General features: G+C 33.8%; 4 protein-coding genes and 1 long non-coding RNA gene across 10 annotated transcripts; 3 read left to right on the forward strand and 2 right to left on the reverse strand.

The window, feature by feature from the left end:
* Positions 1–1,627: 1,627 nt before the first annotated feature.
* On the forward strand, positions 1,628–5,971 carry LOC143349511 (uncharacterized). 2 transcript variants are annotated; one of them, XM_076780831.1, is made up of 3 exons: positions 1,628–2,014; positions 2,663–2,971; positions 3,046–5,971. In XM_076780831.1, exons 2-3 carry the CDS (start codon positions 2,669–2,671, stop codon positions 4,996–4,998), a joined length of 2,256 nt encoding a protein of 751 aa, XP_076636946.1. In that variant the 5' UTR covers positions 1,628–2,014; positions 2,663–2,668; the 3' UTR covers positions 4,999–5,971. The 2 variants fall into 2 exon arrangements, with proteins under 2 accessions (XP_076636946.1, XP_076636945.1); XM_076780830.1 differs by having other exon boundaries at positions 1,628–2,162; positions 3,046–5,970.
* Positions 5,897–10,405, reverse strand: LOC143349527 (uncharacterized). Of its 2 annotated transcripts, XR_013080936.1 has the most exons (6): positions 10,282–10,405; positions 9,858–9,964; positions 9,558–9,749; positions 9,279–9,466; positions 8,833–9,062; positions 5,897–8,052 (listed from the first exon to the last, which is right to left on the reverse strand). XR_013080936.1 is itself a non-coding variant. In XM_076780864.1 (5 exons), the coding sequence occupies exons 2-5, from the start codon at positions 9,930–9,932 to the stop codon at positions 8,894–8,896; spliced, it is 624 nt and encodes a 207-aa protein (XP_076636979.1). In that variant the 5' UTR covers positions 9,933–9,964; positions 10,282–10,405; the 3' UTR covers positions 8,792–8,893. The 2 variants fall into 2 exon arrangements, 1 of the variants encoding a protein (XP_076636979.1); XM_076780864.1 differs by lacking the exon at positions 5,897–8,052 and having other exon boundaries at positions 8,792–9,062.
* A 196-nt stretch (positions 10,406–10,601) lies between these two features.
* Positions 10,602–12,446, forward strand: Bys (Bystin). The gene is made up of 3 exons (XM_076780670.1): positions 10,602–10,862; positions 10,953–11,875; positions 11,938–12,446. The coding sequence occupies exons 1-3, from the start codon at positions 10,719–10,721 to the stop codon at positions 12,164–12,166; spliced, it is 1,296 nt and encodes a 431-aa protein (XP_076636785.1). The 5' UTR covers positions 10,602–10,718; the 3' UTR covers positions 12,167–12,446.
* A 214-nt stretch (positions 12,447–12,660) lies between these two features.
* LOC143349424 (ribonuclease H2 subunit B) lies at positions 12,661–15,126 on the reverse strand. 2 transcript variants are annotated; one of them, XM_076780672.1, is made up of 5 exons: positions 14,764–15,126; positions 14,321–14,559; positions 13,929–14,214; positions 13,128–13,348; positions 12,661–13,053 (listed from the first exon to the last, which is right to left on the reverse strand). In XM_076780672.1, exons 1-5 carry the CDS (start codon positions 14,819–14,821, stop codon positions 12,961–12,963), a joined length of 897 nt encoding a protein of 298 aa, XP_076636787.1. In that variant the 5' UTR covers positions 14,822–15,126; the 3' UTR covers positions 12,661–12,960. The 2 variants fall into 2 exon arrangements, with proteins under 2 accessions (XP_076636787.1, XP_076636786.1); XM_076780671.1 differs by having other exon boundaries at positions 14,734–15,124.
* A 921-nt stretch (positions 15,127–16,047) lies between these two features.
* Positions 16,048–17,577, forward strand: LOC143349425 (uncharacterized). Of its 3 annotated transcripts, XR_013080912.1 has the most exons (3): positions 16,048–16,181; positions 16,342–16,507; positions 16,726–17,577. It is a non-coding gene; the product is annotated as an uncharacterized LOC143349425 (long non-coding RNA). The 3 variants fall into 3 exon arrangements; XR_013080911.1 differs by having other exon boundaries at positions 16,342–17,577; XR_013080910.1 differs by lacking the exon at positions 16,342–16,507 and having other exon boundaries at positions 16,060–16,181.
* The last annotated feature ends 8,633 nt before the right edge of the window (positions 17,578–26,210 follow it).

Below are 26,210 nucleotides of genomic sequence, written 5' to 3' on the forward strand. Positions count from 1 at the left end.
AATTATCGCAAATAGACAAACTACTCAACATTTCATTCATTAGAAGAAATTCGTGCGAACACAAAATTCCCAAGTTTTGCCAAATTATAGATTTGCTAGTTACAATTCATCTGTTTTGATTGGTTACCTAGCATGAACAGTGACACTATATTATAGTTGCATAGAGATGGCGTCAATTGTTACTTTTGAATCACTCGTGATTCGATCACGTTCATTCCCAATCATGGTGTTAAATTAAAAGTGATAAATAGATGTAAGTATAAGTTTTATTTCTCATTGTTTCAACATTCGTTTCATAAATGTTCGTAAAATTATTCGACAAAGTAATGTATACGCAAAACTAACCTATTTGTAATTTTGAATTCTAACTCATTTCTTTATAATACAAATATATACAAAATGTCGTATTAAATGTATGTTTTCATAAAATGGACATGAGAATTTTCATTACTGATGGTTTTATACTTTTTCTTATTTCTAAAGCGAATGTTTTACAATGCTTCTTTTTCGTGGCAACAAACTTATCATTTATTTAAACAATCGACTGAAGGAATTTGACATTTGAAATGTACAAAATATGCAATTGAGCTGCCTTTTTCAGTACTCAGACTATATTACTATACAATTTAAATTTGGCGCGTTTGTACTTCTTTGAATTTCCACTGAGGGGCGTTAGTGTGATAAATCACTGTTAGTGATTTTTGCACGCCATCTCTAATCGTTAGTGCTAATTCCCCTCAGTGGAAATTCAAAGAATTACAAACGCGCCAAATTTAAATTGTATTGTAATGTAGTCTAAGCAATGAAAAAGGCTGATAATTTTGATGGTTTTAAATTATCTATGTTGTTATTTTTAAATAATAACCCAGCCTTTTTCATTGCTTAGACTACATTACTATACAATTTAAATTTGGCGCGTTTGTAATTCTTTGAATTTCCGCCGAGGGGCGTTAGCGGAACACTAAAGGTCACAGTTAACGTGACCCGCTACTAAAACGCCATCTTTCGGATCACAATTCATTATTTAAAACTATTCAAATTATCTATGAAATATTTTTTTGTACAGTTACAATTAAAGGAAATATGTAATCAGGTGATTTGTTTCGAATAGAATATTTTATATATTGAAAAATATTCTATAAATTTGTTCTTATTCACAACCATATTATTACGTTTTATTATTAATTGCAACCAGAGATGGCGTGCAAAACCACTAACAGTGATCACAAGCTCGTGATTAAACTCCATTCACGACCGTGATCCGAAAGATGGCGTTTCAGTAGCGGTTCACGTTAACTATTGAAAGAACATCACAATCTATGTATCATTGGTATAGTAAACATCACCGTCAAGAGACATAATTTACACATAAATTAATTCTGGAGTTCTAGGTTGTTTTAGAGTCATATTATAATAACCGAATGCATACTAATGTCAAATATAACGTGCAATAGAAAACAATATACATTCAAATAAGACATTGAAGATCGATAGAAACTTTGCAAAAAAAAAAAATGATATTTGAAAGAAAACTTTTCCTGCGATATAATCGCTATTTAGAATCGTTAAAATCTTGTATGAAACATTTTTTCGTATCGTCGCGAATTAAAGAGATAATTATGCGAGCTGTTTCGAACGAGACACCCTGTATATCTTGTTACGCCTCTTATTATAGGCCGCATCTAACTTCTTATATCGCGCGGTTGTATTCTATTGCATACACGAAACAAAACCGTCGCGTGTAGCGCCAATTGTCAAAGTGTACGTCCATGTATTACACGGTTTTTCTTTGTATTGACCCATCCAATACTCTGTTTCGCAAGTCCTCTATACGCTTATTTGCGAGTTCGTTTCAGATTGCTCTCAACTTTCGTAGTAAGCTTAACGGATATTTAGAGAAGCCATCGGAACAATAGGGTAGAGAAGTGTTAAAATTTTTTCCGTAAAATGGTGTCACGAAAACAACAAGCGTACAACTAACGATGAAACGCGCGACGTTGTTCCATGGCATACGGTAAAAATTTCATGGAAACTGTGCGTCGTAATAAGTCGGGAAACATATAAACTGTTCGAAGAAGCTTCACGTTAATTCGTCTGGGCATCACTGCTAAGACATTGTCTCACATCGTGGCATGTTTTCGTGGTGCACAAAAGAGCCGAAGGTTGAGAACCTCCCATTTTTGTACATTAATGTTTTTTTTTATTTGCGTTAAAAAAATACGTATATTTAGAATAACATGATCGTGGCTCGTACGTGTATCTTCACGTTTCGTACACATTACTGACCGTACTGACGCATCTGAAAACGTACTTTGTCACAAACATGAATAGTTTTTTAAATATCTACCACAATCATAGAAGCATTTATGAGTTCTATTGTAATGCATTTCTGCTTTTTTACTAACAGTAATATGTTGTTATCGTACTAGATAAAATGTTTAAATATGTGCTGCTCACGCATAGGTTTGAATTTTATAGCAACTTAATGTTTGTACCGTAAAGTGTTTTCTTTTTTCTGATCGGAAAATAACGAACAATAAAGACTGTAAAAGTATAGAAAGTGAGAGGAAATATTTTATTAAAAATGTATACTTGTTAGCGAAACTGCTATGTAACATGTCGATCGCTTGTATACAACAGATAAATTATTTTTTACTTTCAGTAAGCAATGACAGGATACTTCGATTTGCCGTTTAATATGGACAGAATATGCAGAATTTGTCTTACAGAGGGTACTAATTTATCCCCTATTTTTTGTGGAGATCAAGAAGTAAGTGACTTTTCGGGTCTTCCACAAAAGATACAAATTTGCGGGTCGATAGAAATTCACGAACAAGACGGATTGCCTTCGTTAATTTGTGATATTTGCATTTACAAAGCAAGCGTTGCTCACGAATTTAGACAACAGTGTCAACATTCTGATGCCAAGTTGCGAATGTACTATAATAAACCATCGAAGACTACGAACATGGTAAATATGATGCGATTCGTTTGGAGTTTATGTGAAACGTAGCATGCGTACGTATATTTTCTTAAATATTTTAGGACACGCATATGCAAACAGACTCAAAGATAAGGACAGCAACACCAAAAAAACAAGTCACAGAGGGGGATTATTTTGTGAAAGAAGAAGTGCAAATAGCATCGAATTCTCAAGAGTACGTGCAAAGGAATTCGTACGAGTCAAGAGATGAATCTAGCTTAAACACGGAAGAGATTACTATACAAGATGAAAAACTGTTCATATGTTCTATCGGATTCGAAGGATCTAAGGAAACCGAAAAGGAACCTTGCATTCCGGAGAATAATATACACGAGACTTCTCTGACGCAAGGAAATAGCAATGATATTACAGAAACTATAGGTGCGCAAAGTAAATTAGAGGAGAATCAAGATATTAATCAGAATACAGACGAAACTGACAAGAAACAAGAAAATGAGTTTCTCAGTGAAAGTATATTAAACGATAACGTTACAGAAGAAGGAAGAATTCCACAAAAACGTACATCGACTCGGAAAATGAAATCAGTGTCTAATAAAACTTATAACAAAGATGAAATCGATGACAATTATTACGATCCAGGTAGCGATAGCCAGGATTCTGGAGAATCAAAATTTAAATGCAAAGTGTGCTCGAAACATTACAGCACACAAAAGGGCTTAAAAAAGCATTCCCTTGTTCACGAAAAAAAGTATAAATGCGACATCTGTTTGAAAATGTTTTACAAGCAGGAGAATATGGAGACCCATAAAAAGATACACGCAGCGAAACCACTTGCATGTAAATTATGTCACGCGTCTTTCTCTAAACCTCAGGGCTTTGCGCGCCATCTGAAGTCCCATACGGAGAAACTAAACAACATGATTAAACAAATCAACACGGACGAACAGAAAGATAACAAAGAGCCAAAAAAAGAAATGAAAGTTGAAGACGATACAGATGACGAGAGTGGTACCGTAAACGAAATCGATGAGTTCGAGAATGCACCTGAGTTGTACAAATGTGACGTTTGTAGTCAGTATTGTTCTTCTTTAAAAAATCTGAAAAGACATGCTCTCGTGCATGGGGACAAGAAGTATTCCTGTACCGTGTGTAAGAAATGGTTCTTCAGACCAGATACACTTAAGAAACACGCAGAGAAACATGGCCATGGATTATTAGACAATTTAGTAGACAATAATAAATTCTTCGATTCGGATGATGATCCCTTCCCAGATACTACGAGGAATGCTTTGCAAGAGAACGAAAGCGTTAAGAAGGAAGAAAGCGACGAGGATGGTTCTGGCGAATACAAATGTCAACACTGTGATAAAATCATGGCAACGAAGAAGGGTCTCAGACGTCATGTGTCGATGCATAAGCCAAAACCCGAACCAGTTACGTGTGAAATTTGTAGGAAAGTCTGTGCTAGTCAAGCCCGTCTTGTTCTTCATCAAAGGACACATAAGCCAAAAGAGAAGGTTCCCAGAGAGTACTTGTGCCACATCTGTAGTAAAGTATATCCCAGTAATTCTTCTCTCACGTATCATATGAGAACTCATACTGGTGTGAAACCACACGTATGTAAAACATGTAACAGTGGATTTACCACAACGACCAGTTTGGCGAATCATATTAGAATCCATACGGGTGACAAACCATTTGTTTGCCACGTCTGTAGCGCAGCGTTCGCTGTAAGTTCGGCTTTTAGGCGACATTTGACCAGACATACAGGCGAGGCAAACTATCTTTGTAAAACGTGTGGTAAAGCATTCAAAAGACTTAGTACGTTGAAGGAACATACTTACACGCATTCTGGTGAAAAACCATACGTATGCAAAACATGTGGCGCCGCCTATAGTCACAGTGGTAGTTTGTTTGCGCATCAGAAGCGTTGTCGAGCTCAATATGGTGAGATGGTTGTGGATGAGCATCACCACGCGGTTGCTCATCACATTCACGTGAATAATGTACAATCTGCAGTGCGGTCACTTGCTGTGATAGGACAGATGTTTTAGAAGACTAACGATTCATCGTATCAGAACTAATGATTTGAATTGTGCATCATAATGAATTATATATAGACTGTTAAAAGACTATAGAGCGTGCTACGATTTTCATAGTATATAATACAGCATTATTGTAGAGATCGTGCACTTGTGTAAATATATAAGCAGCTCCTTTTTTACAGAGAAAACAATTATTTAAATACTCATACGATAATTAATCAACCTATCCAGACTAGTGCTTTATCGCAAAAAAAAAAGAAGAATTTATCTATTTGCGTAGTAAGTAAATATTCAGTGTACGAACATTTTTCTTTTTAAATCTAGTTAGTATTGACTCCAATAATGATTGTATAACTTGAGTATGTAATACACGTAACTTAAATGCATTCCGTACATATTTTTTGCATTTCTTTTCTTTCTCTTTACGTCGAGAGATTCTTATCCGTGGTAAACTTTATATCACGTATATCTGCATTACTGGACGCTTTACTTTTCATGTTATACATCATTACTGCATTCATAACATCAAAGCACTAGTTTAGGCATGTGATTAAGATGTGAAGATTTAATACAAAAAAAAAAGTGAATGTACAAGGTAAATAATCAAAATTAAACCTACGTATTAGCCTCGCAAATATATTTTATTTTGAGTTATACTTAAAATTACAATTCATATTTAATATATAAATAAATTTGTACACACGTAATGAGAAATGTACAAAAATCTACAAATATTAGTTGCTATTAATAGATTGAGAAAAAAAAAAAGAGACTGATTCTCATTTATATAAATGCATTAATGATGAGAGAACATTTTATAACTCTTGTATCGAAAGTAATTAAACTAAAATCATTAGATGATCATTCCCAAAAATTGTTATATCTTTTTATTTTATATAAGTATTAGTATTACTTAGTCTTCAGTCTTTAATGCAGTCTGTGTTATATTTAATTCATTAAAAGACATTAGCTTTATGTTTACTTCGAATATTAGTTCTACGTTAATTTAAAACAAATTTATTCGAAGTACTACTACTATTACATTCGTTGAATGTAAGTATAAATCTATCATTGCTAATATGTATCATCCGTCAACTATGCAAATTTTTTATGTACGTTCTAATATTTTCGTATGTCAATTTCTCAAGTACAAAGTTCTATAATTTTTATTATAAATGTACAAAAATATCTTACACTTTAATGCATCATTTTATATGCTTAATTATTCACATATAATCAACACATACATACCATAAATAGTAATTCATTGTGCCATCCAGATAACATAAATGACGTGAACTTAAAAAATATCGTTTGAGTTATTATTTTATTTTTTATTATATTTTGTATTTATGTACAAGATATTCTTTACTTTATATTAAATTTCAATATATGCACATTCACCTTAATTAAGATATCAGTAAACTTAAAGTTTCGACAAATGGATGCTAATATTTAGATAAGTAAATAAATATATATCTTAAACAATAACATCTTTCACTGGGCAATGCGTAATCAAAACTTATTTAATATTGAAGTAATTTATATTAATTACGGCACATTCATTTACAGATACAATTTATGTGTATGTATAGAACAGTAATACTACAAAATAAAACGGAAAGCATTATCATGAAATATTACCATAAATCAATAAAGTGTAACGAATTGCTTAGGCATTTTTAAATGTACATAACTAAACCATTACTATTTTCATTTATTAAAATAGTAGATAACAATCTATAGATTTATCATATTATAGTAGACAAAGTAAAACATAATAATTATACAGGGTGTCACGTTTAAGTGCTAAAGATGGAATATCTCACCAGGTATTAAAATGATCAAAAATGTGTTCTGATGAAAGTTGTTTTATTTAAAAGGGCACATTATGTAATATAAATAATTTTTGTGTGAGGTGGAGTGGTGGGGGAGATTTCAAGGTCAAACTACTTTTTTTTAAATGGAATCATATATTTTTTTGTTAATAATATGATAGCGTTTGTTGAGATTCAACGATCTACCACAATTGTGAGTTTGTTAAAATGAATCCTGCGTAATTATACTATTTGCTTGTGCCGGATCCAGTTTTTAATCAGTTTTTTCTAAGATCGTAGAGATGCCAATCCTACAATTAATATGAGAAATTATGAATTATTTCAAATATTATAAATGATTGTTTTTAATTTTTACTTGTTATACTAGTTTGTAATAACAAGAATTAATTAATGACGTTGTATGTATCGTCTTCTCACGAGAAGAAGGCACAGCGTGTTTACATCCCCACTCCTGCTGCTGTCCACTGATTGGTCGAAAACGGTGACAGCCAATCAGCGGATTGCAGCAAGAGTGGGGATGTAAACACATTGTGCCTTCTTCCCGTGGAAGGACCTTATCCTTCAACATGTCCATCATTGTTGAGTATGTTAAGTATAACTAAAAACACTAAAAAATAATATAAAAATGCTACTATTATAAATTAAAACGTTCTTTCTTCGACTTAACTCTTTGTGGCACAGGATTTCAGATAATAAAATAGACCCATGTTGCATAGGAATTTTATTGCGTTTTAAATTAAACAAAATTGGTATATTATTAATAAAGGTATCATATAATGTAAAAACATAAAGAAAATAGTAATAGTTTAATTAAACTATGAACCTGTATTGGCATGTTGAATGTTGCCAACACAAGTAACATTTGATGAAGATATTACCAACTGCTTTACGTAAATAAGACGAAATATAAACCTATGCGCGCGCATGCAGCTATTGCAATATAAAAATGTCCCGCCATGCATTATGGTGCGTTTTTAATCCCAGCGTGCCTCCAAAGAGTTGAAGTGACTATTCAAAGTCGAAAGTATCAACTTAGAGGCCTAAGTGGAGACAAAGATCTCGATTTTTATTATTAGAGTACGACTAATAATTGATCTGACTCGTAATATCATGTAGTAGGTCGTTGAATTTGTCTTAACAAATGCTACCATGTTATGAACAAAGTAATATATGGTTCCATTTAAAAAAATTAGCTTGACCTTGAAATCTCCCCCCACCACACCACCTATAAAAAAATCATTTATATCGCATAATGTGCTCCTTTAAATAAAACAATTTTTGTAAGAATTCTTTTGATATCTTCAATACATGAGATATTCCACCTTTCGCACTTAAACGTGACACACTGTATACAGGGTGTTCGGCTACCCTTGGGAAAAATTTTAATGGGAGATTCTAGAGACCAAAATAAGTCAAAAATCAAGAATACCAATTTGTTGATTGAGGCTTCGTTAAAAAGTTATTAACGTTTAAAGTTCTGCGTACGCAGCGCGGACGGTTGTCGTCTCACAGGCGGAGCTTCAAACGTTAATAACTTTTTAATGAAGCCTCGATCAACAAATTGGTATTCTTGATTTTCGTCTTGTTTTGGTCTTTAGAATCCCCCATTAAAATTTTTCCCATGGGTGTACATATAGGGTGTTCAGTTAACCGTGGGAAAAATTTTAATGGGAAATTCTAGAGACCAAAATAAGTCAAAAATCAAGAATACCAATTTGTCGATTGAGGCTTCGTTAAAAAGTTATTAACGTTTAAAGTTCTGCGCACGCAGCGCGCACGGTTGCCGTCTCACAGGCGGAACTTTAAACGTTAATAACTTTTTAACGAAGCCTCGATCAACAAATTGGTATTCTTCATTTTCGTCTTGTTTTGGCCTCTAGAATCTCCTATTAAAATTTTGCCCAAGGATGGTCAAATACCCTGTACACAACAGCATTGAAAGGTAAGGTAACATGTGAAAAATTAAAGATTGATACGAAGATTTCAAGGATTTAAAGACACTCACATTAAAGAAAGCAACACAAAAGCTAATACATGTTGATGTACGAGTCTCTTATTGTCACTTTTTATTCCTTGCTGCGCTGCCGTTTTTTCTTGAGTATCTTGTAGCGACGCCAAATAGAAGCTCGCGTTCGTTTTAGAACTTTTGCCAAATCTGAATATTTCCGTTTCTCATCAAGTTTTGTATTGTGTTCCAGGTGATCTAGAATCATTCTGTCTTCGTCTGGAAGGAACCTTAAAAATTGAAATAAAATATTCTTATATAATAGACAGAAATTATAATTAGGATAATTCTAAGCTCGATGTTGTTTACCAACGATTATTTTGATTTTTAAAAGAATTTTGAAAATTGTGTACATAAAACAAGTAACTACTGTCGTGTGTTCCTAGATTAAAATATATATAATATTTCTACAATGCTCCTTTATTTTTAAGAATTAAATGCTTTACCTTCTTTGCACGTGGTTTGCATATAAAACTCTAAATCTATGATATACACTGTACAAAGTTCGATTGGGTAAGCCGTCTGCTAAAAATTGAACAAATTTTCTTCTTTCTCTCTTGCTACGAATATACGTTTTATTTTGTTCTCTTAAAAGCAAAAATGGCTGAACTTTTTCGTACTTCCAATTATGCAACTATATAAAAGAGTAGAAATATGTTTAAATTAATGAAAAACACAATTTTATTGTACAGAAACCATAGAAAATACAAATATTATTAACAAACCTTACAAAACGATTGCCAGTTGCTAGTGATTATTTCATCTTCTGATGGATCATAGCATCCCCTTCTAAGTGGACTTATTTCTTCAAACCTTTTTATTTCATAATGTGTCGGAGGACGAGATCCAGCTCGTGATTCAATTTCATGCTGTGGCAATACAGGGTTTCTTAACTGTATTTGTAAATATCGTAGAACCTATAATAATGAAATAACATTGTAAAATAACATACATAGTGTATACAAGAGAAAAGTATATTCCCAATTTATAAAATATTAATGTCAAAGAATTGTTAAACATATTACCTCCGCATCTGTGTTAGAAAGCTTATTTTCTTCTCTGATTTCTTGTGCAAGTATATTAACATCATCGAGTTCCATCTTACAAGCTTCTTACTTTAACCACGACTAGTCTAAATGTTTGAAAAAGTAAAAACGTAAATACAATTATATCTAGAAGGTCCTACACCAACTGAAGTCTAACCAAATTAATAGAACAAATTTTTCATTTTTACCATGATATTATACATTTAAAACCGAAAATATAATTATGGATGTATTTATATTGTGTTAAAAACGGATATTGTATGATTCTCTGATTGATTTAAAAAATTACTCCAAAACGAACACAGGAACAAAACGAGAGATAAATGGTGAAATAATGGTTAATTAAACATTTTACATGGTATAAATTATACAGAATCATATGTTTACTGTTAAAATAACTTACCACTTATTTAATTAGAAAACAAAAATACAACTGAATACAATCGACAGTAGTGTGGCCAGATCGACCATAATAGAACGCACAAAAAACGATTGGAGTAACGATGAATTTGTTATAACCCCTAACGAACGTGTTTACATCCCCACTCCTGTTGCAGTCCGCTGATTGGTCGAATACGATGACGAAATCGGTGACAGCCAATCAGCGGACTGCAACAGGAGTGGGGATGTAAACACGTTATGCCTGCTATCCCCACCACTCCGTCAGACGCTAAGGAAGTTCGTCATTACTAATGTCATCGTCGATGCATTCAGTCATGCCACATTTGGTCACCCTGTACGAGCTGTGATGCGTGAGCTCGACACTTCGCGCAACATTCGAAAGAAGATACGCGTCACGTGTGTTTTAGTTAATTATAAGAATAATATTGATAGAAGAAAATGGGAAAAGCAAAGAAATTAAAAGTTTCCAAACGTGAAACGAAACAATCAAAAGTGGCCTTGTTGGATCAAATAGAAGAAGAGAAAGTAGTGAAATCGAAAAATAGAAACAAGACCAGAATTCGCAACGATGGAGACGAAGAGGTTAATTTATATTTGACAATTTTATATCGTTAATTTAAAATCTTACACTGTATCAATCTTAAATATATTGTTTCATTTTATGATTTGTAGTTTGTGGATTCTTCTCTTTCAAAGAAGATTTTGTCGCAAGCTAGACAACAGCAAATAGAAATCGAGGAAGAAATTGGAATGGTGCAGTCATCGGTTACAAAAAGTCCAGTAGTAAAGCTTTCCACCGAATTCAGCGATACAGAGGACCACTCGAGCGAAGATGAATACGATGGTTCACATTATTATGAAAATATTGAAATAAACGAGGAGGATGAGCGAGCTATAGAAATGTTCATGTCTAAAGATGCTACGCCTACGAAAACATTAGCTGACATAATACTGGAGAAGTTAACAGAAAAGAAAACAGAAATTGAAACTCAATTCTCGGACGTAGGTTCTATTCAAATGCAAGAATTGGATCCAAGAGTGAAAGCAATGTACGAAGGTGTTAGAAATGTTTTGGCAAAGTATCGCAGCGGAAAGTTACCGAAAGCATTTAAAATTGTTCCCACTTTGAGAAACTGGGAACAAATATTGTACATCACAGATCCACCGAAATGGTCGGCTGCAGCTATGTATCAAGCTACTCGAATATTTGCTTCTAATCTTAAAGAGAAAATGGCACAGAGATTTTATAACTTAGTGCTGTTGCCCCGTATCAGAGACGACTTGGTAGAATATAAAAGACTTAACTTTCATTTGTATCAAGCGTTACGAAAAGCATTGTATAAGCCTGCTGGTTTCATGAAAGGATTTTTACTTCCCCTGTTAGAATCTGGAACTTGTACGTTAAGAGAAGCCGTTATCATTGGATCTGTGATCGCCAAGAATTCAATACCAATTTTACATTCTTCGGCAGCAATATTGAAGATCGCAGAAATGGATTACACCGGTGCAAATAGTATTTTTCTTAGGATATTTTTAGATAAAAAATACGCACTTCCGTACAGGGTCATAGATGGCGTTGTGTTTCACTTTCTTAGGTAAAATCATATTTAATTTAAATCACATGTTATCGTATTTAAAAATTAATATTTGCTTGCAGGTTTGAAAGTGATCCTAGGGAATTACCAGTTCTATGGCATCAGGCATTATTAACTTTTGCACAACGTTACAAAAGCGATATTAGTTCTGAACAAAAGGAGGCTTTATTAGGATTATTAAAGAAGAAATTTCATCGTACGATTACACCTGAAATACGAAGAGAATTGCAGCATGCAAAATGTAGGGATTTAGAAATCACAGAACCTAAACCAGAACCAATGGTATGTTGAAGGTTCCGTATAAAAATTGTAAGTTGCATTTCTTTGGAAAGAAAAAAATTCGTTGATCTTTTACGAACCAAATTGAATATTTTACATCACATTGGTATACGAAATATACACAAAAAAATGGTTGTACTATTAAATTTATTTTAAAAATCGCAATATAGAAGTACTCAATTACAGGTATTAATGAATATCGCATAATATTATATAAACTTTTCAATCATACATAATTATTGTTTGCAGTTCGTTTAAAAATAAAAATAAAAATTCTGGTATCCTTTATAACGAATATGTAATACTTGATGAACGTTTAAGGTCACATTCGTGATCCTCGATTGCTATAAATTATAAAGTTAAAATCACATTAAAAACTCTATTAAAAATAATAAAAATAACTTTCGTATTTAAATCTAACAAAATGTAAAAAACAATAGAAGTATATTTTTAATATTAGGGTATTTATATCTAAATTGACGTATTTTGTTTAAGTATTTGTATACCTTCTCGCAATATATTTTATATATATACAGAATTTAAATACAATAATTATTTAAATAAACGCTGTTTGCATTTAAGTTTAGAGACATTGCAATATAAAAATACCTACCAATAAAGTATAAAAGAAAATTACCTCTCTATCGTTTAAACAACTATTTGACAAGTAGTTTTACATACTTTTGCATCTATTTCTACAATGACAACGGTAAAAATCATACTAACACAAATCATATATATATATATTACAATATTCGAAATTTTAAACGTTTGCGGTGCTTTAACTTTCTACAACCGTTTAAAGTTTATTTCTTTTTGAAAAATGTGGTAATATTTTTGGATCCAGCAGCTGCCTTTTGCCTGGCTAACTCCTTTTTACCGACAGTAGTTTTCTGAGGCTGCGTAATACAAATATCGTAAGAATACACACGGATCAGAATATTATTTATACATATAGAAAAGAAAATATTACCTTTTCTGATTTGGGCAAATCAGGAACTTTTGGTTTTAATATTGACTCATTTTCAGTTAAATCTTTCTTAGATCTCTTCTCACTCGTGGCGTCTTTAGGACTACTTAATTTTCGTTTCTTAGTTTCAGTTTCATCCGGTATATTTAAATGTTGTGCTAACTTTTTGGACAAATCTTCTGAAAGATATTCCGATACTATACCATGTGCGTATTTTAAATACTCTGTAGAAAAAGATAAATGTATATTGTTATTTACACTTTCAATTATAAATATACTTTTTCATTGTATTAGCTATTATGGATGAATAGAATTCACATTTGTTAAGAGGATATAGCCGAATAAGGGGGTCAAATGTGTACTTGAATTAAATTTGACATACGATGGATCCATCGATAGATCATCAGGAAAAAACATTCCAAATTTCAGCCCTCTATCTTGTTCGGAAGGGTAGTTATTGAGAAAATCCGGATTAGCGAATTAGTGCCTATTTCCTCTATTTAATCGAGTAGGAAAATTATGACAAAAATCTGGTGCATTGTGGTTATCGAGATACGTGTTTGAGAATTTTTTCCGATTTTTCGTTTCCAAATTCTAGGTGTGAAAAATTAAAAACGCAGGAAAATACCAATTTCGTATTGAAGCTTTCGAGACACTGGATTTATATAATTACTGTAAATGCGTATTGTCATTGATTATGTCCCTGAATTTTTTCTGGGCTGAGGGCTGAAATTGGAATGTTTTTTTGATACCCTTTGATACCTTTTCAATAGAAGTTTAATATAGACTAATTTTAATTCTTACCCACTTCCGAAGCATTCTCAAGCTTAACACTTTTAACATAAGTAGCACTAATAGCACCCTGGGACACATGAATACCCTTTTGTTTTAACACATCCGCTACTCTTTCTACTTTCTTTTGTAACCAGATTAAAGTCTTTTCTTCGTTAAATTTGTAAGCCTGCAACGACTCGTCTCCCTTACGGTCGGCCACTAACGTCAACTTTAAACTCTGACATTGAGCGAGACGAGACGTTTCTGGGAAATCCTCGTCCCAAAGACATTGATCTAATGGTTGTGCTTGTTGCGACTATGAATGTAACATTTAAGATTATTAATCCTAGATCAGCAAATTGAAGCATCATAGTAGGTTAAAATAATATCCTCATAACATGGTTAACAGATTGAAACGTTACCTTTCTTAAATAAGGTAGTACTAAGAATATTGGATCGATAGGAGTAGATAAATGCATCTTTCCATCTGACTTCACATTGTCGTCTATAAACCACGATCTCTTATTCTCATCGAACGTTAAAACTTCTTGTACCGTTAAGTTTCCAGGACTGAAGACGAACATAGCAGGTTGATTCGAAGCTGGGTGTCTTAATTTAATTACATCAGGTATTCCTCCGTGTGTATTATCTAAACCATCACCTAAAACATTTAAAACATGCCTTAAAAAGGATAATCTAAAAAACGACGTGAAAATGTAAAATATTCGCAAGTGTCAAAGAAACCATAGAGAAAATACCGGCAAATATCTAACTGCGATACGAATGGTTAAGGCATGAAGTTAGAATGAGAAATTATTTTCACCCATTTATTCACCTTTCATAAGAAAAACCCACGTATTTGTACCTGGATACGAATTGGTTGTTTTGACGCACTTTTTTGGCGATGCTTTGGTACGCGGCATATTTACGCGCGTTTTACACGATCGATATCACGTTAGGTTATTTACACCTCACGCACAATTTCCACCGTGCATTAATCCATACACGTAAAACAAATTTAGCGATCAGCCATTTTTGGTAAAAGGACCGACTCTTAATTTCGTGTTACTCGTTAATCGTTCTATGCTACACAGCGTGTCTATTTCGGTAAACGAGTACGTTAGACGCGACATGCCGCTGGCGTTACACGGGATAACATTTGAAATCTCGATGCGTGGTCGAACGTCAGCGAATGGTCGATGATCGGAGAACCGGGCCGAGAAGAGGCGTTGCCGCGCTACGAGCCATCTTTTGAAAAAGAGAAGTGCATCGGAATCGTGCTCTAGCGTGAAAGATTTAAACTAAAACGCATAAAATTTCTATCGATAAAAGCATATTGAGTTTTTTTTTTTTTTTATTAACCACAGCTAAGCCTCTCTCAGGCTTATGTGTCCCTTTGGTTGGTACATTGATTATACATTGTTTTTATTATTTTAATAATTGCACTTATGAATGTATGTACATACCTTGAGGTATTAGCCTACTTAGCCTAGTCAGTCTTAGATTATTTGTACTTATTTTACTACTTATGTCTAGGTTATAATAACAGTCTATGGTGGAGTAGGAACGCATCAATGATAAGGAGCGCCTTAATGTTGGGTTGTTGTAGATATGTCAGGTGTTATATTCTAGGTCTCTTGTCATGCTTTCCCTCTGCTCTTTCGTCAGGGGGCAGTCCCACAGAATATGATTTAGGGTCTGCTCACTGTACCCGCAGGTGCAAGCCGAGCTTGCAGCGATGTGGCACCTTGCAAGAGAAGCAGCAAGATTGTAGCGACCAGCCCGAGCTCTGTTTACCTAGACTGTGGTCCGTCTTGGAAGTTTCGTGTTGTAAAGGGGTGTCTTGATCTGTGGTAGAACTCCCTAAAAATCCCTTTATAGATTCCCTGCGCTTTCCACTCCTCCTCTGAAACACGGTCAATTTTCTCTTTTCAAGTGAGTCAGCAAGCTCGTTGCCTTCAATTCCGCTGTGCGAGGGAACCCACACGAGTGTGATCTCCCCCTTTTTTGTTTTTTCACTGAATGTTTTAAGTCCTTGTTTGATTTCTGCTATATATTTGTTGGATCGAGGTGTAAGCGGAACTTTTTGCAGACTTTGTACCAAACTGAGCGAGTCAGTGCATATTAAATATCCACTGCCATCTTCATGGCTGCGCATTCTGCCGTGAAGACAGAGGCAGACTTTGGAAGTGTCGTTGTGGTACAACGCAGGCTGCGCCAATGGCGGGACTATCCTCCGATTTGGACCCATCAGTGAACATCGCTGTGTGGTTTCCGAAGAAGGTATTTATAACATCCAAAAAGACTTCTGCTGCTCTTGCAGTGGCTTGAAGAGATCTGGAAAGGGAAGTGGCTATTTCTGGCTGAAATACAAGTGTGGAGTAGTCTGTAGAAAATCAAGTAGAATATCTATGAGAGGTATAAAGTCTTCTATTGCTTTTAGGCTTCTTACTAGAGGTCTGTCCTTACGTGAGTGCGGGTTACTTCTACGCTGCTGCATTCTGTAGACCTCGCAGAACTGCAATGCAATGCTGAGAAATATTGAGTTTCTATGGACTCATACGCAAGTGGCCCTTTCTAACGAGCACTTGCAACGAAAGAAGTTCCACGTATAATTAAAAAACACTTTTACATGAACAATGCTTACCCATCTTAATGAAGATACAAATTTTTAACATGTTTTTTTTTATTCGTAATAATTATATTAATTTTAAAGATTTCTAGTTATTTCATGGAACATTTATTTTAACTTTACGACAAAATTAGAAATATTGAAATTTTGTTGGGGTAAATTGTGGATCTGAAGAATGATGTATATGTATTTTAGGGTTTGGATTTCGGTTGGAAGGGGAAACTTTCAAAATATCAGCCATTTTCCTGTATTTGGGGTCGTCAACTCCTCAACGTCTCAACGTTAGAAGCAGTGTGGACAGATTTGGCATAATTGATGCATCGACGACACTGGAAACGACAGACTTTGTCAGCGTTTAAAGAATGCTGGGGAAAGCAAACATATCCTATAATATGATACGTGAGCCTGATATTTTGGGCAATTTTAGGAAATGGAGAAAAAAATGTGACTGTGAAATTTAACCTCACAATTGGCATATGATTTTTGACTAGAGACCATCGAAACGACGTGCATTTCTATGTTCTTCCTTGTCTTGCAATTGAAGACTCTTCTCATGTTTGTCTTTATTATTTTCAAACGTAAGACGAGGAAAAATATAAAAATGAACGTTGTTTCTATTGGATTATTACATTTGCATTGTGTGCTGACATCTGGCGGATGATGTGTCGGATCCTTTGTTTAAATTCTCTGACAGAGATGCCAGATTCAGCACCCGGTGCATTACTCACACGTGCCAGACCACGCGTGCGTGAGCTCGTGGAGTTTCGGACAGTCGACAAAGGCAACTTTTCGATTCTCCGAAACTACCCGAAGTGATTTCGGACCGCCTCGTGGGAGTTAAGAGCCGGCCAAGTTTGCGTGGAATAGTTCGTTATTTTCAACGATAGATGGCGCTTATTTATCGACCTCTATGGCAGACTTTGTGCCAAATTAAATAGTCATTAATTAAACGTTAAACATTGAACATTTTATTAACAACGAATGTAAATGTGTTTGTACATCAAGAGCTTGTGACAGACTGCATTCAAACTATTATTTAAATTAATAAAAAAGAATAAATACCAAACAAGTGAAATAAATATATAAATCTTCTTTACCAACAGTAACTCGTAAAACCCAATTTGTATAGATGCCTCCAGAATCATTATTCTAATAGGCACCACAACCTCGAACCCTCTGGTGCTAAAACGCCCAAGTTCGTCGTGGAATAGTCCATTACCTTCAACGATAGATGGCGTTTATTTATCGACTTTGAACCCTCTGGTGCTAAAACGCCGAAGTTTGTCGTGGAATAGTTCGTATCGCACGCGCTAGATGGATTTCTCGACAAGCTTGGGCGTTTTAGCACCAGGGGGTTTGAGGGCGGGAAATAAGCGCCATCTAGCGTTGAAGGTAACGAATTATTCCACGACAAACTTGGGCGTTTTAGCACCAGGGGGTTTGAGGTCGGGAAATAAACGCCATCTAGCGTTGAAAGTGACGAACTATTGCACGACAAATTGGGCGTTTTAGCAGCAGGGTGTTTGAGATTGTGGTGCCTGCTAAAATAATGATCAGGGAGGCATCTATGGAATCTAGCAGGGATTAAGAATTTGCAAGTTACTGTTGGTTGAGAAGATTCAAATATATATTTCACTTGTTTTTATTCGATATTTATTTATTTATTAATTAAAACAAGAAGTATTCATGCAGTCTGTCACAAGCTCTCAATGTACAAATTTATATACATTTGTTGTTAATAAAATATTTAATTAACATACCTATTTGATATAAAGTCTGGCATAAGGTCGATAAATAAGCGCCATCTAGCGTTGAAGGTAACGAATTATTCCACAACAAACTTGGGCGTTTTAGCACCAGGGGGTTCGAGGTCAGAAAATGAGCGCCATCTGGCGTTGAAGGTAACGAAATATTCCACGACAAACTTGGGCGTTTTAGCACCAGGGGGTTTGAGGTCAGAAAATGAGCGCCATCTAGCGTTGAAAATAACGAACTATTCCACGATAAACTTGCGCGTTTTGCTATCCGGATATCCAAAATGCCCGGAATATTTCCAAAATACTGACGGCTTTGCGAAGAGGTGGCATGTATCTTATAGCTAAGGTAAGGTATAAGAGGCCCGTAGGAAAATTCAAAAGTATTTAAAGTATTTTGATTTTGGAAAATCGTATTAATAATATCCATATGTATCCTTATATATAGGAATAATACAAAAGAATTTCTTTTTTTTTTAACGTTTTAAAGATACACATGAAATTTCTGGGAAATCTAACCTCACATTATACTTTCAGTAATGAATTTTTTTCTCGAAACTGGGTAGGATTTCGGGAGTATGTCTGTTCACCAAAAATGATAGTAATCGACCTTCTCAACCAAAAATAATTTTTTCAGAACGATTTGAAATTTTTTCATTCTTGATTTTCGTCTTATTTTGGCCTCTAGAATCCCCCATTACAATTTTTCCCAAGGATTAGGTCGAACACTCTATATAACGATGATTTACACCTTTTGCATTTAACAATGCAGTTTTACTTAACGGGAAGGTGATTATAAATTAAAAATTGTCCGTGTTTGTTAGTGAAAACGTTTCATTAAACTCTGAAAGTTACAATAGCAGTAGAGTTTGTCTGTTATTCACGATTATTTCTTTACTATAGAATCACATATAAGGTTACAGTACTTGAGGCCCCCACCATGCGTTATAATTGCGACCTACTTCTCTGCGAACCTTAAATTTCGTCGTAATTCCGTGTTCACGATCTCGTTTAAAAAAACCAAGAAACAATTCAGTCTTTCGAAATCATTTTCCCAATGCTTTTGGACGAACATCGCTAGCAAATTACAATACATGAAATCAAACCGTTCCAATACGATCGACGATAAAAGATTTCATGATTTTTCCAGTTTAAGATACAGATTTCTTGCTGGATCGTGCGCCGTAAAATAATGAAAACTAGATTTCTTTCGAAGAAAGGAAGATTTACGTACAAAATTCTTGTTAGACACGTGTGGTATTATAGTACAAAGTTAAATAATATTCACTCGTTAATTATCGTATTAAAATCGCACTGGACTCGTGCACATTAATTTTTAAAAAAGTAAATTAATGAAATGGTGGGTGAATTATTAATATTAAAATTTTAATCTTAAATTTTTATGGGAGATTCTGGAGACCAAAATAAGATAAAAATCAAGAATACCAATTTGTTGTTTGAAGCTTCGTTAAAAAGTTATTAATATTTAAAGTTCCGTGCACGCTGCGTGCACGGTTGCCGTCTCACAGGCGCAACTTTAAATGTTAATAACTTTTTAACGAAGCCTCAATCAACAAATTGCTATTCTTCATTTTCGTCTTATTTTGGCCTCTAGAATCTCCCATTAAAATTTTTCCCACGGGTAACTGAACACCTTGTATGTACACCCATGGGAAAAATTTTAATGGGGGATTCTAGAGGCCAAAATAAGATGAAAATCAAGAATACCAATTTGTTGATTGAGGCTTCGTTAAAAAGTTATTAACGTTTATAGTTGCGCCTGTAGATAGGCAACCTGCGCACAGCTGAGTGCGCGTGATACTGATTCTCACTCACAAGACTCGCAACTTTAAACGTTAATAACTTTTCAACGAAGCCTCAATCGACAAATTGCTATTCTTCATTTTCGACTTATTTTGGCCTCCAGAATCTCCCATTAAAATTTTTCCCACGGGTAACTGAACACCTTGTATGTACACCCATGGGAAAAATTTTAATGGGGAGTTCTAGAGGCCAAAATAAGACGAAAATCAAGAATACCAATTTGTTGATTGAGGCTTCGTTAAAAAGTTATTAACGTTTATAGTTCCGCCTGTAGATAGGCAACCTGCGCACAGCTGTGTGCGCGTGATACTGATTCTCACTCACAAGACTCGCAACTTTAAACGTTAATAACTTTTTAACGAAGCCTCAATCAACAAATTGCTATTCTTCATTTTCGTCTTATTTTGGCCTCCAGAATCTCCCATTAAAATTTTTCCCACGGGTAACTGAACACCTTGTATGTACACCCATGGGAAAAATTTTAATGGGGGATTCTAGAGGCCAAAATTAGACGAAAATCAAGAATACCAATTTGTTGATTGAGGCTTCATTAAAAAGTTATTAACGTTTATAGTTGCGCCTGTAGATAGGCAACCTGCGCACAGCTGAGTGCGCGTGACACTGATTCTCACTCACAAGACTCGCAACTTTAAACGTTAATAACTTTTTAACGAAGCCTCAATCAACAAATTGCTATTCTTCATTTTCGTCTTATTTTGGCCTCTAGAATCTCCCATTAAAATTCTTAATTCCAGAAACATTCACTGGTGTATTTTACCAAAAATCAAAATGGACGTAAATCTTCCATATTTCTTAGTATCTGCTCGATAAAAGGCACGAATTTACGACGATCTCGTATACGAGAAGAAAACGAACGATTATGCCATTCGTTGATGCGTGCGAACGCCAGATAATTTCGCGGACAAACGTAACCACGCGTGTTTTATGGCTCTGTGCGTGGGCGTGTGTGTAAACATTGAGGGATCTCCCTTTTTCTCGGTGTTTCCCCTCCGATTTCATTCTCTCAGCCACGCACTCGGATGAAAAGTCTGTTGCAGTTGGTCGTGAAACGAAAATTTTGGGGGATTCGTGCGCGATTACTTTGATCTTGTACAATACTAATTATTCTGCTACGGTTTCAGCGTTCCTGACAGAACACGCGGAGCGTTACACGACAGAGGCGAGTATATATAAAATATAACATACTTTTTAGAAGCTAGAAGATCACATAATCTCGCGAGAAATAGAGTTTCTGTTACGTTGTGCACGGCGAACGTTTTCTCCATCTTTTCGTCGACGCTTATTTTCTTATAATGTATAGTGTGTACAGAGACGAGGATTCGGAGTACCTCGGACGATGATCAAAAAAGGAGATTACAACAGGTTTTTGCATATCAACATTCCATCTTTAGCAAATTGAATTCACCTTTTTTTAAAATTTTCTAGCAGAGATCACATTGAATGCTTTGTTCTTAAAATAGACAGTGGACGAAATTTGCATGGAGACATCGTGATTTACTAATATACATTGATTACAATTACAAATTTTTGTTAGCTAGAAGTTGTAAAAAAGTTGAAGATTTCAAATGGTTTTGGAAAAATTATTTTTGGTTGCGTGGCTCTATTACAATCATTTTTGGTGAATACATATACCCCTGAAATCCTACCCAGTTTTGAGAAAAAAATTCGAGAAGGTATTGAAATTTTTGGACAAAATTAAAAAATTTCAAATCATACTAAAAAAATTATATTTAATTACAGGGGTTAATTACAATCATTTTTGGTTATTAGATATACCCTCGAAATTCTAGCCAGTTTCGAGAAAAAAATTCGAGAAGGTACTGAAATTTTTGGACGAAATTAAAAAATTTCAAATCCTACTAAAAAAATTATAGTTAGTTACAGGGGTTAATTACAATAATTTGTGGTCATTAGATATACCCTCGAAATCCTATGCATTTTCGAGAAAAAAATTCTTTACCGAAAATCTAATTTGAGGCCAAGAAATGCTTCCCTGAAATGCGAAATGCGAATCTTTAAAGTGTCATAACTCCTGAACGGATTGAACGATTTTAATGTTTAAAAAGGCAAATAACGCGTATTTTAGTGGAGAATATGTAGAAATTCTAACAATATCGAAAAAGTTGTTCCTTGACATCGTAAAGTGAGGAAAATCCCATAAAAGAGTTCCAATTTTCAAACGACCATAACTCCTACAATAGTCGATGGATTCCATTGAAATTTAGTTTGGAAGTAGAGTTCATCAATACCTACAAAAAAGCATTAGACAATATTTCCGTCCAGCGCTAACCAAATTTATTAAAAATGAAAAACGAATTTCTAGGAAAAATCGACAGAGGGTAGTCCCCTTTTTCGACAAAATTAAAAAATTTCAAATCCTTCTGGAAAAATTAGTTTCGTTTGCAGGGGGCAATTACAATAACTTTTGGTCATTAGACATACCTTCGAAATCCTAACCATTTTCGAGAAAAAAATTCATTACTGAAAATATAATCTGTGGTCAGAAATGTCACTCTACAAGCATATCTTTAAAACGTCATAACTTCTGAACGGATTGAACGATTTTAATGTTTAAAAAAGCAATCAACGCGTATTTTAGTAAAGAATATATAAAAATTCTAACAATATTGAAAATGTTATTGCTTGACCCCGTAAAGTAAGAAAAACCACATAAAAATGGTCCAATATTCAAATGACCATAACTCCTACAATAGTGAATATATTGTAATGAAACTTTTTTCTGAAGTAGAGCTCATGGGTACCTACAAAAAAGTATTAGACAACTTTTCTATAGGGCGTCAAACAAAATTATTAAAAATGAAAAACGAAGTTTCAAGAATAATCAACAGCGGGTAGTCCCCTTTTTCGACAAAATTAAAAAATTTCAAATCCTTCTGGAAAAATTATTTTCGGTTGCAAGGGTCAATTACAATAACTTTTGGTCATTAGACATACCCTCGAAATCCTAACCATTTTCGAGAAAAAAATTCATTACTGAAAATATAATCTGTGGTCAGAAATGTCACTCTACAAGCATATCTTTAAAACGTCATAACTTTTGAACGGATTGACGGATTTTAATGTTCAAAAAAGCAATCAACGCGTATTTTAGTAAAGAATATATAAAAATTCTAACAATATTGAAAATGTTATTGCTTGACCCCGAAAAGTAAGAAAAACCACATAAAAATGGTCCAATATTCAAATGACCATAACTCCTACAATAGTGAATATATTTTAATGAAACTTTTTTCTCAAGTAGAGCTCATGGGTACCTACAAAAAAGTATTAGACAACTTTTCTATAGGGCGTCAAACAAAATTATTAAAAATGAAAAACGAAGTTTCAAGAATAATCAACAGCGGGTAGTCCCCTTTTTCGACAAAATTAAAAAATTTCAAATCCTTCTGGAAAAATTATTTTCGTTTGCAGGGTTCAATTACAATAACTTTTGGTCATTAGACCTACCCTCGAAATCCTACCCACTTTCGAGAAAAAAATTCATTACTGACGGAACTTTAAATATTAATAACTTTTTATCGAAGCCTCCATCAACAAATTGATATTCTTGATTTTCGTCTTATTTTAACCTCTAGAATCTCCCATTAAAATTTTTCCCAGGAATTAGGTCGAACAACCTATATAATCATCCATTTAATTATTAACTATTGTTTATAAACAAAACCAAAGGAGGTTTTTTGTTTGTTAAAATGTCATTCTATTTCTTATCATTCCCTCATATATCTGACTTTGAATTTTATTAATACTTAATTTCATTTATTAAAAAATCCCTATATATCCCTATATATCCCTACATATCCCTATATATCCCTATATCCCTATACAAATTTCGTCCACTATATTTACAATTTTACTATACATTTAATCGATCAAACGAAGAACATAAGATCGATTGAAATGCATTATTTACGAAACAGCAATTAACCAACTTGAAACAATTATTTTTTAAATTGTTCTTCGATCAATATATAATATATCGAATGTACGATAAATCATCGTTCGAAACGATGAATTCGATCTGCAAAAAATGTAAATTCGCCATGCTGAACCTGCACCTTTGTTAAAATCAGATATCCAAAGGGCAATTGTTACTATTTTTATCGCTCACGCGTTAAATTAATTAGTCGAAACTCGTCCATCCAAGGTATCCCGTCCATAGGCTCGTTTACAACTCTCGCGTTACGCTACAATTTCTTTTTTCTTTTCTTTTTTTTTTTAATACTACCTAAGAGAAACGTTAACGCTGTGTGTGTGTGTTTACCCTTACAGATTACGAATTTACCGACTAGCGATTCTATAATAAATTCTATTCTAGCTTATAAATGAAATTCTTTAAATATAAAAATCAATCATTCCCTTAACAACAATTTGATTTATAAATATTTTCAACGCAGAACTCAAATACAATCGATTATGGAAAATTTATAAGCTATACTTGATAGAATTTATTATTAAACAATAACTATTACATATATTTTCATGTAATGAAATCGAATATTTTTTATTAAACAATGTTAATATCACCTATGTTTATAAGGATATCATGGTAGTAAAAATAAACAATGGCGTCCATATGCTGCGTAAGATATCGACATAACTTTAATATCGAACTTTAGTATCGAAACATCGTCTATTTACTGTTTTAAATTGTTTATGAACTGAGCCAATTATCTGTTAATAAATACAAATAAATACACGTTATTTTGATATCTATTTCTTTGTTGAAAATGGCGCGAAATATTTAAAATAAAGAAAATGTGAAACAGTTTCGCGTAATTTCTTTCTCCCTTCAGATATACAATTAATTAATAATACAATACAAATATAGAGGCCAAAATAAGACGAAAATCAAGAATGCCAATTTGTTGATGGAGGCTTCGTTAAACAGTTATTAACGTTTAAAGTTCTACCCTTAATGAATTTTTTTCTCGAAAACGTGTAGGAATTCGGGGGTATGTCTAATCACCAAAAATTATTGTAATTGACCCCCACAGCTAACAGTATTTTTTTCAAAACGATTTGAAATTTTTCAATTTTTCCAAAAAATTTCTGCACCTTCTCGAATTTTTTTCTAGAAAGTGGGTAGGATTTCGAGGGTAGGTCTATTGACCAAAAATGATTGTAATTGACCCCCACAGCTAACAGTATTTTTTTCAAAACGATTTGAAATTTTTCAATTTTTCCAAAAAATTTCTGCACCTTCTCGAATTTTTTTCTAGAAAGTGGGTAAGATTTCGGGGGTATGTCTAATCACCAAAAATGATTGTAATTGACCCCCACAGGTAACAGTATTTTTTTCAAAATGATTTGAAATTTTTCAATTTGTCCAAAAAATTTCTGCACCTTCTCGAATTTTTTTCTAGAAAGTGGGTAGGATTTCGAGGGTAGGTCTATTGACCAAAAATGATTGTAATTGACCCCCACAGCTAACAATATTTTTTTCAAAACGATTTGAAATTTTTCAATTTTGCCAAAAAATTTCTGCACCTTCTCGAATTTTTTTCTCGAAAACGCGTAGGATTTCGGGGGTATGTCTAATCACCAAAAATGATTGTAATTGACCCCCACAGCTAACAATATTTTTTTCAAAACGATTTGAAACTTTTCAATTTCGCCAAAAAATTTCTGTACCTTCTCGAATTTTTTTCTCGAAAACGCGTAGGATTTCGGGGGTATGTGCAATGACCAAAAATGATTGTAATTGACCCCCTCAACCAAAAATAATTTTTTTAAAACGATTTAAAATCTTAAATTTAATTGTTAATAACTTTTTAACGAAGCCTCCAACAACAAATTGATATTCCTGATTTTCGTCTTATTTTGGTCTCTAGAATCCTCCATTAAAATTTTTCCCGGGGGTGGGAAAAATTTCAAGCACCCTATATTTGAAAAAGAAACCATAACTGTTTTTTTTATTTATTATGTGTGTTTAATTTAGTCGAAAGGTCCATATCTTACGAAGCATCCCGTGAATACCATGATTCTGTTATGATTACACTGTAACATCGCATGTAATTAGATCATATTATGATTAGAACAAGGCAATAAATTCCAAAGACA

The sequence above is a fragment of the Colletes latitarsis genome, chromosome 13, assembly GCF_051014445.1.
Source record: "Colletes latitarsis isolate SP2378_abdomen chromosome 13, iyColLati1, whole genome shotgun sequence".
Lineage (NCBI taxonomy): Eukaryota > Metazoa > Arthropoda > Insecta > Hymenoptera > Colletidae > Colletes > Colletes latitarsis.

Bases quoted from the DNA above. Each gene is read 5' to 3' on its own strand.
- LOC143349511 (XM_076780831.1), top strand. From the start codon at position 2,669: ATGACAGGATACTTCGATTTGCCGTTTAATATGGACAGAATATGCAGA. The intron at 2,972-3,045 runs GTAAATATGATG...TAAATATTTTAG, and splicing joins CATCGAAGACTACGAACATG to GACACGCATATGCAAACAGA.
- LOC143349527 (XM_076780864.1), bottom strand. From the start codon at position 9,932: ATGGAACTCGATGATGTTAATATACTTGCACAAGAAATCAGAGAAGAA. The intron at 9,750-9,857 runs GTAATATGTTTA...TCATTATTATAG, and splicing joins TTTCTAACACAGATGCGGAG to GTTCTACGATATTTACAAAT. The intron at 9,063-9,278 runs GTAAAGCATTTA...TCAATTTTTAAG, and splicing joins GCAAACCACGTGCAAAGAAG to GTTCCTTCCAGACGAAGACA.
- Bys (XM_076780670.1), top strand. From the start codon at position 10,719: ATGGGAAAAGCAAAGAAATTAAAAGTTTCCAAACGTGAAACGAAACAA. The intron at 10,863-10,952 runs GTTAATTTATAT...TATGATTTGTAG, and splicing joins GCAACGATGGAGACGAAGAG to TTTGTGGATTCTTCTCTTTC. The intron at 11,876-11,937 runs GTAAAATCATAT...ATTTGCTTGCAG, and splicing joins GTTGTGTTTCACTTTCTTAG to GTTTGAAAGTGATCCTAGGG.
- LOC143349424 (XM_076780671.1), bottom strand. From the start codon at position 14,821: ATGCCGCGTACCAAAGCATCGCCAAAAAAGTGCGTCAAAACAACCAAT. The intron at 14,560-14,733 runs GTGAATAAATGG...TAAATGTTTTAG, and splicing joins GTGGGTTTTTCTTATGAAAG to GTGATGGTTTAGATAATACA. The intron at 14,215-14,320 runs GTAACGTTTCAA...TTACATTCATAG, and splicing joins TACTACCTTATTTAAGAAAG to TCGCAACAAGCACAACCATT.